This window comes from Hoplias malabaricus, chromosome 2 (genome assembly GCF_029633855.1).
Source record: "Hoplias malabaricus isolate fHopMal1 chromosome 2, fHopMal1.hap1, whole genome shotgun sequence".
Lineage (NCBI taxonomy): Eukaryota > Metazoa > Chordata > Actinopteri > Characiformes > Erythrinidae > Hoplias > Hoplias malabaricus.
Genome location: NC_089801.1, coordinates 1,509,935 through 1,525,000, shown reverse-complemented (window position 1 = coordinate 1,525,000; position 15,066 = coordinate 1,509,935). Strand labels below are relative to the sequence as shown.

Below are 15,066 nucleotides of genomic sequence, written 5' to 3'. Positions count from 1 at the left end.
ATAATAAAGTTGTAAGTGGTTACACATCGCTACCTTGAAGACGTGACGACTGGCTGGAGGAGTAACACAGGCACTGGCTGTATGACGGGAGGTGGGGGGGGTGGAATAACGGAGAGTAGGTGGTGAATGTGGGGAGACGAAGCGTAGATACGGCTTAACTTAGCACGAATTTCAGTGTCTGCTATTTACACTAATGCTAAATTGCTAAAGCTACAATGTGCTAATCTTTAAAGCTCACTCAAGTCTGGGGGCGCTGGGAGACTCTCCTATTGGGGTCAGTGGACATTTCCAGCCGCCGACTCGGAGGAGGCTCGGGTTCGTTTCTAGAGTCGTGATTCGTTGGTGGAGGCAAAAAATATTCAAATGCCCTGTTCGTATTTTTGGAAAGTTCGTTAGTAGAGGCGTTTGTTAGAGGTTCCACTGTATTTGGTGTGTGATTGTGCTTTGGTCGCTGAAACTGTTTTTTCTCAGTGTTTACATTTCACTCTTTTTGTTCAGTGTCGTCTTAATCACAGTCAAAACACAGCACGGCCAAACCACAGACGCTGTGTTTTTCTTTGGTACGAGCTGCTCGAGTCGCTCTGTTGGCCTCTGTGTTTAGGTTCTCCTTCATGTTACAGATAGGGGCAGAATCATGTGACTACAGCGTGGTAGTGTGGTTTTAAAGGCACAGTACATGAACACAAATTGATATAATAGATATAGACAAGATTACCTCGATTAGAAGTTCTGAATTTCGATTAATTTTTGAATAATTGCCCAGTCAAAAGATAGTCCCATATTATCACTATTATGCATTAGTATACGTCTCATAAAACCACACAGTCACTGGACTGGAGTAAGCTTACTGTTATAAGCGCACCTTTGTGAAGTTAGTGCCTGAGACTGAGAGCATGGTGAAAAATGCATGTCTCGTGCTGGTTTGCATCATGAAGATTCTTCTAATATGACAGCAGGGCTCCTGCATGGTCCAATGGCATGTACCCAAAGAGCGCTGTTTGTCACTGCTTGAGTATTTGTATTTGAAGAATATACTTAAAAGCAGTGAATAAATTAACCTAGTACCTAACTTTCCACAAACATGTAAAATACGGTTAAATTGTGACATCACAATCATGACTAATTAGCAGACAAAGCTGCCATTTTCCTGCCAATTAGTCATGTTTGTGATGTCACAATGCATGGGTGTTTGGGTGTATTTACATTCTTTGATTTTTAATGTAAGAGTCTGATCTTAGAAATCTGGGGTCTGATCTTTATTGGAGTGTTTTATTTTAACCCTCTGTGTTGGTCTGACGTATTCAGCTCTTCCTCAATTGGTGTCCTTCAGGGCTTTTTGTCTCCGTCCCAGTTTTCTGAGGTTAATGATGCATCTCGTCTGGAGAAAGACTCGTCCGTCCGTAACTGACTCTCGGAGAAGAGCGAATCAGAAAGAGCTCTCTCTGATCCACTTTACTGCCAGGGTACACGCTCAAAACTGAATCAGTGCGGAGGGCGAATTGCCTGGTTGCAATAAATTTTGCTGTGGATTAAATTGATTAGGGCCAATTTAATTCGAATGTCAGTCAATTTATTTAGATGTAAATGTGGTCACGCACCAAACGTGTTTGATATTACATGATATTCACGTGAGACAGAGGCTCAATAACAAAGTTAAGGCTGATTTATTCATTTGAACCTGTTAATAACTGATGACATCTTACAAAAGGGGAACGTTAAAGGCGATCAAGCTTTTCATCTTATATAGTCATTGTTCCATGTCTAGAGATGGATTGTGAGAGTCTACAGGAAGATGTGACTCTGTAGTAAGATGTAGATGGATATGTAAGTTCATAGGGCACATGATTTGATAGAAAGATATGTGAGTCTATAAAAGAAATGGTAAATAAAATGTCATGGTATCTGGCCTCTGCTGAAATATGTGCCATTAGGTTTGTTCGGGTGAAGTATGCTTTAAACCCCAGTATATTTTTCTCATTCTCTCTCTCTCTCTCCCCCTCCCTCTCCCCCACTTGCCCCCCTCCCCTCGTCCAAAACCAACCCTGGCGCGGTGTAAATGGTATTTACCTGCTTAAAGAGCTGATCTAAAACACTATGCTGAAGCTTCTGTCACCTCTGAATCCTCTTAACCCTCCGGAGAATTCTCTTTCACATCTTTAAAACCTCTCTCACCCCCTTGGCTCTCCAGAAAATGGGGCGCCACATTTTTACCCTTTTACCCCCACCTCCCTGCCCCAAATCCAATTAGTGAGCAGACAAAGGGGGGATTATGGGGCTCTGCTCTTACGATCGCCCCGTCACAGTCCTGAGGAGAGCAAGGAGTGACAGCCGGGCGAGAGAGAGAGGGAGAGCATGGGTGAACGAGTGGACACTGTCACTCTAGTCACTGTCCTACTGCAGTGTCAGGGCACTGGGTTCTGTTTGGATTCCCTCTGCATCCCTCAACTGTATTATTACACTCATTACACCACTTCTGGACTGATGTTTTCAGTTCCTCACACCACAACATTACAGCGACACGGCACACAAACAGGGACACACAGTGTCTATGATGTGAAGCATGGAACTTTTTAGGGACTTTTTAACCCTTAATGAGTGAGGGATTATATGTTTAATTATGTGTTATTTAAAAAACGAGTGTCCACGCTTCTTAGAAAACTACTACTTCCTTAAGAACCTCAAACTGTTTTTCAATTACAAGCCAAAACCCAAAAATAATAACCTCTCTTTAATACAGAGTCATTCCCTGAGTCCAGCTCCTCTCTTCCACTATCAGCTGAACGTTAGAAACAGAAAAAAGAGCAACGTCTGCTGCATTTCACGCTGCTCTCCTCCTCCTCCTCCCTCCTTTATTCAGCTCTGAGTCTTACAGCACAAAGGACACAAGTTTCCACCTTAAAAATCCCAGAGGCCTCTCTCTCCCTCTGTCTCCCTCTCTCTCTCTCTCTCTCTCTCGCTCATCCTTATCTCAGTGTGTAATTACCTGTGTAATGACCTGTAATGACCTCTCCTCACCTGTGGCAGGTCTGTGTAATCTCTGCTTATTTTAAAGTGTTGCCTTTTTAAATCTTCTGTTTGAAGCTGTGGAGAGGAGGCTCTGAGTCAGCTCTGTTGGCGTTGAGGATAATTCCTCTCGTAAACAGCAGATAAGCTCCGGTAGGTTTTGCTCAGACTTCACAGACGTATTTGAGTTTTCTGAGATCAGATTTACTAAAGGCAAAAGTTAGGGGGAAAAAAAGAATGCGATTATAGTCATCAATCAGCCGTAAATTTAAAGCCAGCTCTTTGTTTCTCCACACGTTGCCCATTTATCAGCACCACTGACCGTATATGTGCACTTCTTTCTACCATTTCAGGTTCATTTGTTGCTGTAGGTCCTTTATTCGTGTTGTTTGATGGCCAAGGCCACCACAGAGCACATATTATTTGGGAGTTGGATCATTCTCAGTGCTGCAGCGACACTGATGTGATCTCAGTGTGTTGTGCTGGTGTTGGTGGATCAGACACAGCAGCGCTGCTGTGAGAAAGGGTGCAGAAAAACTACACCGTCCTTCTGTAAAACTAAAAGCGCACGAGTAAACACAGTAGAGATGATAAAATGGGCAGTGAGTGTAGGAAATAGGTGACTTAATGTTGTAGTTGATGTAACAAAGAATGCTTATTAAAAACAAGTTGATTTTATAGGGTACTACCACTGAAGATTTGGCACGAAGCAATAACAAGGTTTAGAAATTTGGCCTGAATTCAGATGCGACTGTGTAGAGTAGGTGCTGTATACGTCTAGTGAAATTCAGAGACTGTTTCCTCACCTTTCGCTAGTAGCCTTTTTGTCTTTGATTACTGGAAAAAGGTAGGTGTTTGTACACAGCCCTTTCTGTTAGAACACATTTATCATTAACTTCTGGCACAGTTTTACAGTTTTTTCTTTAAAATAATTATCTAAAATAATCTAATTAATTAAATTCATATTATTTCTTTTTATTATACTTTGTGCTCTATCCTGTTATAATATCGTGTTAAATTCTGTGTGTGTGTGTGTGTGTGTGTGTGTGTGTGCGTGCGTGTGCCCCTTCAGCACTCAGAGAGAAAGGCAGAGTGTTTAATGAGTCACTGTGTTAAAGGATTCAGTTCTTCTCCAATTAACCTCCACAGCTCTGCCCTAAACACACATACAGTACACACACACACACACACACACACAGATACTCAACATATGCAGTCTCTCTCTCTCTCTCATAGCAGAAAGATTAGCCTTTCTAGGAGGTGAATAGAGGCCTAGACCAGAGAGAGGGCGAGAGAAGACTAACCTGAACGTGTGATGAGGAACAAAAGGGTTTTAATCCTGTCACGCTGAGTTCAGGCTGAATTCCTTCAGTTCAGATCACTGCACAGAGCTGGAGTTTAGTATTTGAGTAATTTTACAAACAATCCAGATTCCATTTATGAATCCTGGACAAAGGTGTGGACAAGTCAAAGTGCAGCATGGTTCCTACCACCGTTTTTATCAGTGTTAAATACTGTTCATTTTAGAAGAGAATGTGATTTAATGGAGAATGTGTTATTTTCACTCATTTAGAGCCAGTTGTGCTGATGTAGTAGACTGTGTTTATATTCAGATCAGAGGAAGAAAGGCTCATTTCACATGTGAACACGTTTCAGTTGGTTTAACTTCAGTAGAAGCAAGAAACGAAGATGTAATTTACCTGGAAAAGGTAAGAATATAAAAGCAGTAGACGGCTAGCTGGAGATATTGGTAGAATGAAGTGCAAAGAAGAAAAAGCCCTTTTGTCCTCAGGTGTAAAAAAATGTTTAAAATGAATAACAGTGGTGTTTTGGTAAGATTTTAAATCTTTAAAAAAATTGTCTTGTATAAATTCATTGTTTCCTCATGTTTCCTGAAAATTTTCTCTGGTTTATTCTGATTAGTTTAATTTCTTACTCTCCCTGTCTATTTATATATGTATTTCTCTCTCTCTCTCTCTCTCTCTCTCTCTCTCTCTACCTCTCTCTCTCTCTCTCTACATATATATATTTTATTATTATTATAAATATGGGCTCTACTCTCACTCGGATGGAACAATGTCCCAGTATAATTGGCTCCAGAGAGGTGTGCGTGTGTATATCTGTAAGTGTCTCTTCTGCGCTCTGATTGGCCAAGCTGTAGCCTCGTTAGCCAGGCGTGTAGCCCCACCCCCTCATTACTGTGATGAACTCGTTTGCTGATGAGGACTGACATGTTCTGGAGAGAGTGTGGTGGAGTGCTGCAGATTTAAGGGGGAATGGAACCATGTGATGTTTTGGGTTTTATTTTGTGCGTTTGTTGTGTAGCACGGAGATTAGCTTCGGGATCACGCTGAGCCTGGGAATTAGCACTGAACGTTTAATTTTGTTTATATAAGAAACCCAATTAGAAACAATGCAGGCTGTTTAAATTACAAGAGCTGCTGTAGTTACAGCTCCTTCATCAACAACGTTTGGAGGTATTGGGAAATTAAACCCAATTACACAGGGCTTCCTGTGAAAGTATTGTTAATTACTGCAGTAAAAATCCAAAAAGTCCCCTGAGTGAGTGTCACTAGAACTTCTCAAAACATGCCTCTCTCAGCACAGGAGCTGAAACATGCACCACTCTGTTCTTCTCTCATTCTTTGAAGTCTGTGGTGAGACCCAATCACAAAACAGTGCAGCAACGCCACACACCATCACACTACACACAGCAACAACACACACCATCACACTACACACAGCAACACCACACACCATCACACTACACACAGCAACAACACACACCATCACACTACACACAGCAACACCACACCATCACACTACACACAGCAACAACACACACCATCACACTACACACAGCAACACCACACCATCACACTACACACAGCAACACCACACACCATCACACTACACACAGCAACAACACACACCATCACACTACACACAGCAACACCACACACCATCACACTACACACAGCAACAACACACACCATCACACTACACACAGCAACACCACACCATCACACTACACACAGCAACAACACACACCATCACACTACACACAGCAACACCACACCATCACACTACACACAGCAACACCACACACCATCACACTACACACAGCAACAACACACACCATCACACTACACACAGCAACACCACACACCATCACACTACACACAGCAACAACACACACCATCACACTACACACAGCAACACCACACCATCACACTACACACAGCAACAACACACACCATCACACTACACACAGCAACACCACACCATCACACTACACACAGCAACACCACACACCATCACACTACACACAGCAACAACACACACCATCACACTACACACAGCAACACCACACACCATCACACTACACACAGCAACAACACACACCATCACACTACACACAGCAACACCACACCATCACACTACACACAGCAACAACACACACCATCACACTACACACAGCAACACCACACACCATCACACTACACACAGCAACAACACACACCATCACACTACACACAGCAACAACACACACCATCACACTACACACAGCAACACCACACACCATCACACTACACACAGCAACACCACACCATCACACTACACACAGCAACAACACACACCATCACACTACACACAGCAACACCACACACCATCACACTACACACAGCAACAACACACACCATCACACTACACACAGCAACAACACACACCATCACACTACACACAGCAACACCACACACCATCACACTACACACAGCAACACCACACACCATCACACTACACACAGCAACACCACACGCCATCACACTACACACAGCAACAACACACACCATCACACTACACACAGCAACACCACACCATCACACTACACACAGCAACACCACACACCATCACACTACACACAGCAACACCACACCATCACACTACACACAGCAACACCACACACCATCACACTACACACAGCAACACCACACACCATCACACTACACACAGCAACACCACACACCATCACACTACACACAGCAACACCACACACCATCACACTACACACAGCAACACCACACACCATCACACTACACACAGCAACACCACACGCCATCACACTACACACAGCAACAACACACGCCATCACACTACACACAGCAACACCACACCATCACACTACACACAGCAACACCACACACCATCACACTACACACAGCAACACCACACCATCACACTACACACAGCAACACCACACACCATCACACTACACACAGCAACACCACACACCATCACACTACACACAGCAACACCACACACCATCACACAACACACAGCAACACCACACACCATCACACTACACACAGCAACACCACACACCATCACACTACACACAGCAACACCACACACCATCACACTACACACAGCAACACCACACACCATCACACTACACACAGCAACACCACACCATCACACTACACACAGCAACACCACACCATCACACTACACACAGCAACACCACACACCATCACACTACACACAGCAACAACACACACCATCACACTACACACAGCAACACCACACCATCACACTACACACAGCAACACCACACACCATCACACTACACACAGCAACACCACACCATCACATTACACACAGCAACACCACACACCATCACACTACACACAGCAACACCACACACCATCACACTACACACAGCAATACCACACACCATCATACTACACACAGCAACACCACACACCATCACACTACACACAGCAACGCCACACACCATCACACTACACACAGCAACACCACACACCATCACACTACACACAGCAACACCACACCATCACACTACACACAGCAACGCCACACACCATCACACTACACACAGCAACGCCACACACCATCACACTACACACAGCAACGCCACACACCATCACACTACACACAGCAACGCCACACACCATCGCACTACACACAGCAACACCACACGCCATCACCCTCTCATTAATCTCAAAAATCTCATTAAATATGCTTTTAAATGTGTGAATACTTCAGTATTAACTGATCATTAGAAATGCACTAGAAAAAAGATATATTGTTTGCTTAAATCACAGTTTTTAGTGTGTATGTGTCTGTGTGTGCACATTTGTGTTTATGAATGGACAAAAGTGTGTGTGTGGGAGTGTGTGCAGCAGTTTCTCTGTGATAACTAACCCTTTCTGTTTCTATGAATTCTATCAACTTTTCCAATATTGCCATGCTTCTGTGTGTGTGTGTGTGTGTGTGTGTGTGTGTGTGTGATGGTGATGGATCACCCCTCTTCCTGCTGCTCATTAATTTCATCACCTTATCGCCCACGCCACTTCATCGCACCAAAGGCTAATAATACGCAGCTCATCTGTTATCCTTTAACTGCGCTGTCCAGCCGGAAGAGCTTCATACACACGACAAATTAAACTTCAATCACTTCATTTTACTGCTTGCTCTCTCCCTCTTACACACACACACACGCGCGCACGCACTCAAACACACACACAACTGTTTCACTTCTTCGATTTTAGTTTTATTTACTCAGGTTTCTTCCATTTGGTCCGAATGTTATCTTTTGTATTTTCTTTTACAGTGGATTAACACTAGACTTAAAACATCACGGAGTTTATGTGGAATTCATCAGGTTTTAGGAGAACCACTGCATAATTCAGTTTTTGCCTTAAATTATGATCAGTTATGTGTTTAGATTTGACCCATTTTTTACTGCATCTGTTACTGATTGAGTCCTGATTTAGAGGGAAGTTTAGTTGGTTTTGGACCAAAAAGAAAAGCCAAATTAAACCTTTCTGGCATCGTTTCTGATGAGCTGTAACATGCAGCAGAAAAGGCTTCATCAGCAATGGCCAACATCAGAAAACTGCGAAGAGTCCCCTAAGAAGATTATGAAAACTTTCTTTTGAAAGGTTCTTATGTTGTTTCATATTTTCTAGGTTTATTGATTATATCTAATACATTAGGAAACTGTGCCTGGAAAGATTCTGAGAACAAACGCACACAGAACACACTTTATTAGATTTAAACCTGTAATAGGCCCTTATTATTGCTTTATAAGCAGCTGCTGTGGTTGCTGTATTGCTCTGGCCTCTGGTTCCTTTTTCCCTCTGTGCTTTCCTTATCACGCTGAACACACACTCCCTCTACACCTCTCTCATTTATCACACTCTCCCTTTTCTCTTTCTCTCTTCTCTCTTTCAGTCTGATCCTCTCTTCCTTTTTATATTCTCGTTGTTCTCTCTCCCTTTCTCTCTGTTCTCCATTCCTCTTCCTAGCTCTTCTCTCTCTCTCTCTCTCTGTGGAATAGGGGACAGTGTGTGATGTGTCCTTCTTCGTCTCAGACTCATTTCAGCTGCTGACAAAGACAAACGACAGCACTCACAAATCGCATACACACACACACACACACACACACACACACACACACACACACACACACACACACACACCATTCAGGTCTTTGTTGTGTTTTTGGCTCTGCTCACAGCAGTAATTTGAACATGTTTTCATTCTAGTACATGATTTATTATACAGTTATAATAAATAAATTTATTACAGCAGCTAATTGGCTGAGCCACATTCGAGTCCTTATGAAACGCCTGATATATTTATATATTTTCCCATCCATGCTTCCTTTTCAGTGATCTTCCAGACAAGACTGTGGTCTCACTGAGGCCCTCTGGGTGCACCAAACCATGCCGACTGGGTTGGCTTACCTCCTTTATTTAGCGATTCATGTGACATAATTCCTTAATTATTTATGGCCAAAAAAACACTGCCAGTCGTATACATTCTTCACAAACTTCCCTGGTGTGTGCACTACAAAATAATTAAGATGAGGTGGTAAATAAATAAAAGAATCTAAATAAAACCACCCGTATAATCAGAGTTTAGACTTTTATTGCTTTGTGTTGATGATGATTGTGATTGTGGTATTAGAAATTATTAAGAAATTCTGTTTAAGATTTCTCCTAGGTTTTTCACTTGTTTATTCTGGTCATCTATGATTTCTCTCTTTCTTTCTGTCTCTCTCTCTTCACTCTCTCTCTCTCTTCTCTCTCTCACACTCTCTCTCTCCTCTCTCACACTCTCTCTCTCTCTTCTCTCTCACACTCTCTCTCACACTCTCTCTTCTCTCTCTCTCTCTCACACTCTCTCTTCTCTCTCTCTCTCTCTTCTCTCTCTCACACTCTCTCTCTCCTCTCTCACTCGCTCTTCTCTCTCTCACTCTCTCTTCTCTCTCTCTCACTCTCTTTTCTCTCTCTCTCTCTCTCCTCTCTCTCTCTCTCTCTCTCTCTGTCTTCCCCCCGCCATTGCTGTAAGTATCTGTACAGTGTCGTGAGTGAGCTCTGTATCATCACTCAGCTTTACACTCTGCTCTTATAGAGACAGAATGGACAGGGGTCAGAGGTGAGGACTGAAATTGCTTCTCTGAATTGATGGCTGAACTGAAATGTCTCTCCATCCCTGCGTTCATTTGTTCCTTCGTTTCTTCACGTGTTGTTCTCCGCAGAGTTGTGATGAATGGAATGTGTTCCTGTCTTCATTAGAATTCCCCTACCAGCTCAGCTCTGAGGTTAAGAGAGTATGCCACTGTCTCTAGACGGTACCTGATGCTGATATTTTGAGTATTAAATCACTGAAGACCAGTCAGTCAGTGCTGACTATTGATTTATGGCAATGTACAGTGTATTCCCTGAGTATTGGCTGATACTGATATTGAAAACTTAAATATTGACCTGTACTCTGGTCAGGCTTTGGATATTAGAAATGTATTAGCCCATGAGCCGTTAATACTGATAACTGTGGTGTGTGTCATGTCCGTATTTGGAGTTCCAGTTCTAAGCTGGATTTCTCGATGACGTAAACGCATGTGCTGTCATGACTTGTGGTAAACAACCCTAGCTTAAACCCCAGATTTCCTAATATGGGTACGACCCCACAACAGAACGCCACGAGACTTTAGCGGTGTGTAGAAATGCTTTTGTTCCCTGAGTGAATACAAACACTGGCCCGTCTGGGTCTGGTGTGGAGATGAGGACTCTGTCAGATCTGCCGACAGCGGCAAGGCTTTAATCCGAGTTTAATTGAGCTCTGGAGACGGAGGAGCTCAAGACCCAGCTGCTGTCCTTTACCTCCTTCACTTGCTAATGAGCTCGGCTACTGCCGCTGCTAGCCTCGCTCGCTAGCACCATCCTCACACACGAACCGCTAACAACTGCATTTGAATATTTCTGATTAACTCAGGACTCTCAGCTCCCTCTGGACTCCTCTGTTTCCCTCTGTCTCTCTCTCTCTCTCTCCGCCCCCCACTCTCCCACCCCCCGCCTGTCTGTGAAGTAATTACGCTCGGACGCACAAGACAGAAAAGTGGAGAAACAAAAGGCGTTGGAGGCTAAAGACAGAATTAAACTCATGTCTGAATTACACAGCATCCTGACAGATGTCCGCACGGGAACACGGTTCCTCTGACAACTTGCCTTCGCTGCTTGTGTGCCCCCCCCCCCCCCCCCCTCTTCTTTTGCTCTGTGTTGTGTATGTATCAGCTGACAGTGTGTTAGTGAAACACTGTGTTCTGCTTATTCTTCCGTAATAAAACACTGCTGTGTATCAGCTCCTCCTGAATACATCATCTCACACCAACACACACTTCAGAAGCGTAGAGGTAGGCGTTCACACCCAGCACTGGGACATGACGACACATTGACAGGACACTTTAACATCATGTAAATCGGCATCAGTGACTGACTGTCTGTAATTGGCCTAAACACCATTTCCAGTTTGTTTCAGGTGTGTTCACACTCAGCTGGTTTAATCCTGTTAAAGTGAATGCGGGTGTGAACTCTCCGGGGGTGTTTATTGGATCGGAGGGGTTGCTGTCTCGTGCTGGAGCAGTGTGTGAGGTGTCAGAGCGAGTGATGATGTGTTTCCTGTATTGATTCGGTGGTTAAAAGTTGATTGATTAGCTGTGGTGTGTGCTGCTGATCACCTTTTAGTGAGCTGTCCCTCTTTACAGTGTGTGAATGGGGCACACTTTGCTCTTTAAAGAATCTCTTCTTCATGAGAGCTGATCAATACTGAACATCCATCCTGCCGCCGCCCAGTAGCCATGATGAACGAGGTTCATGTGCTCGCTCACCTTCTCCTGCATTTACTTATTCTCCCTCTCTCTCTCTCTTTCCCTTCTGTCTTTTTCTCTCACGTTCTCTCTTGGTGTTGTTATATAAATGGTCATGTACACAGGTATCTCAGGAGTAAAATGATCATCAGATTATACCCCAGTAACGAGGGAGGGAGGGGAGTTAGACTCATGGAGATGCAGATTACTGAAACGCTGTCAGCCTGTTGAACAGATCACTGCTGTTGTCTTACCTCTGCTGATCTCTCACTCATGGATATAGTCTCTCTGTCTTATTCTCTGTTACAGATCCTGGCCTACACTGAAGGTCTTCACGGGAAATGGTTGTTTTCCGAGATCCGGGCTGTATTTTCTCGTCGTTATCTTCTGCAGAATACTGCGCTGGAGATCTTCTTGGCAAACAGAAGTGAGAACCTTCTCCTCATTTGAAAATGTTCATTCATTCATTCATTCATTGTCTGTAAGCGCTTGTCAAGTTCAGGGTCACGGTGAGTCTGGAGCCTACCCGGAATCACTGAGCGCAAGACAGGAACACAGCCTGTAGGGGGCGCCAGTCCTTCGCAGGGCGTATTTATTTTGTACAGAGAATAGAAAATGCTTATAGGCAGCACAGCATCAACACAGACTTTTAGGTCAAAGTGTAATAAAGGGCTGTCTTTACAGAACCATTTAATGCACAAATGAGAACCTTCTTAGTGCTCAATGAACTCCAAGAACCGGTTAGAGTCTTTATACAGTTCTTCACTAATCTTCATGTCTAAGGAGAGCTTTACAACTTTGATTCCATTCAAGTGTTTCCTTTCTGATGAGAACATAACAAGCCTCAGTTTTAATTAGAACAAGGATTCAGTTTTAGTGACTAACTCTTTAGATTTAGAGATGCACAGTCAAAGCAATGTTTCCCTAGTTTCACTGTTCATTTGGGATTATAGTAATATTGCCATAGACATATAAGAAAAAATGTTTAAAAAATGTTTTTGTGTGTGTGTGTGTGTGTGTGTGTGTGTGTGTGTGTGTGTGTGTGTGTGTGTGTGTGTTTTGTGCGTCAGGTGCTGTGATGTTTAATTTTGCTGATGCAGCAATGGTGAAGAAGGTAGTGCATTGTCTCCCCAGAGTGGGAGTCGGAACGAACTACGGCCTTCCACAGACCAGGTAATACACCACACACACACACACACACACAGAGGCGAATGCTGTCTTCATTTTAATGATAGTGCTATAGTGATATGAAAAGATGAAACACTCCTCAGTTGAGGAACTGTATTCAGAAAAATACATAATAAAACGTAAAGTACTCGGGTGATTTGAGACTTTTATTTGTGCAGACCGTCCTTTATCCACTTTTAAGTACGATTAACTCTTTTATCAGTCCAGCCTAAGATCAGCTGATCAGTAAAGACTGGGACTGGTGGTGTGCTGTGATTCAGAGTCACTCACTAGCACCAAAGCCCAAGTAACAACCTTTTAATTAGAGGAAACAGTGTTCTATCAGACTTCTCTTTTAGATTAGTCATGGATGATGTCTCTCTCTCTCTCTCTCTCTCTCTCTCTTTCTCTTTCTCTCTCTCTCTTTCTCGCTGTCTCTCTCTCTTTCTCTCTCTCTCTCCCTCTCTCTTTCTCTCTCTCTCTCCCTCTTTCTTTCTCTCTCTCTCTCTTCTCTCTCTCATTCTCTGTCTCTCTCTCTATCTCTCTTCTCTCTCTCTCTCGCTCTCTCTCTCTCTTCTCTCTCTCTCTTTCTCGCTGTCTCTTTCTCTCTCTCTCTGTCTCTCTCTTTATCTCCATGTCTCTCTCTCTTTTTCAGATATTGTATGTGATGTACACAGTGTTTATTTTTTTCTGTTTCTGAGTGAAATTTGTGTGAACAGGCGTGTAAAAGTATGTGTGTGTGTGTGTGTGTGTGTGTGTAACACTGCCTAATTGCTTTCACTCAAACACAACTCACATCATTTATTTATCTCTGTCAGCAAAGAATAAATGGAGCGCCTGCAGCGACTTCTGCACACACACACAGAGCTAAAGAAAACACACACACACACACACACACACACACACACACACAGTATATATATATACTCTCTCACACACATCACACACTAATGTAGAGTGCACTTCTGTGATCTGTGATGTAATGTACACACCCTGATTAATCCAGTAATGTTGGGAAAGTGTGTGAGTTAATGAATATATCTATAATTTGTGATTTAGGAGGATTCCTGTTTAATTGAATTATTAATAAATTGATTGTGTTTGATTTAGGAGGATTTCTCTGGCGAGTCCTAAGCAGCTGTTTAAAGCGTCGAATATGACTCTGCGCTGGCAGAGACGAGAAATCTCCAACTTTGAGTATCTCATGTTTCTCAACACAATCTCAGGTATGTCTATACAATACCGATCTTTATTAATAATAAAACTGTCTCTGCGATCTTTAATCTGAGACTGTCACAGGTACTAAGAGCTGTAAGGAGCAGCTGGGAGCAGTGTTTAGCATTGAATATTATTAATAAAACACTTCTGTCCACCCATCCCTCCTCCCACCACTCACACACCCGCACCGTATATAAACGTTATTAAAAATCTTCTGCAGGTCGCACATATAACGATCTGAACCAGTACCCTGTTTTCCCCTGGATCATCACCAACTACGACTCAGAGGAACTGGACCTTACACTGCCCAGCAATTACAGAGACCTATCTAAGGTACTATCTTTCTGTCCGCCCTCTCTCTCTCTCTCTCTCTGTCTTATTCTATCATTCTCTCCCTCTGGACCTTCCACTGCCCAGCAGCTACCTAGACCCCTCTAAGGCACTATTTGTATGTCTCTCTCTCTCTCTCTCTTCTCCTCTGCACTTTCTTTTACTGCTCTTTC

General features: G+C 43.2%; 1 protein-coding gene across 1 annotated transcript in view; it reads left to right on the top strand.

The window, feature by feature from the left end:
- lrba (LPS-responsive vesicle trafficking, beach and anchor containing) overlaps window positions 1-15,066 on the top strand; it is a 214,216-nt gene that overhangs the window by 153,965 nt on the left and 45,185 nt on the right. Inside the window, 4 exon segments of the mRNA XM_066662321.1 lie at window positions 12,488-12,605; window positions 13,249-13,351; window positions 14,456-14,571; window positions 14,784-14,896. Coding sequence (XP_066518418.1) covers window positions 12,488-12,605; window positions 13,249-13,351; window positions 14,456-14,571; window positions 14,784-14,896 — 450 coding nt within the window.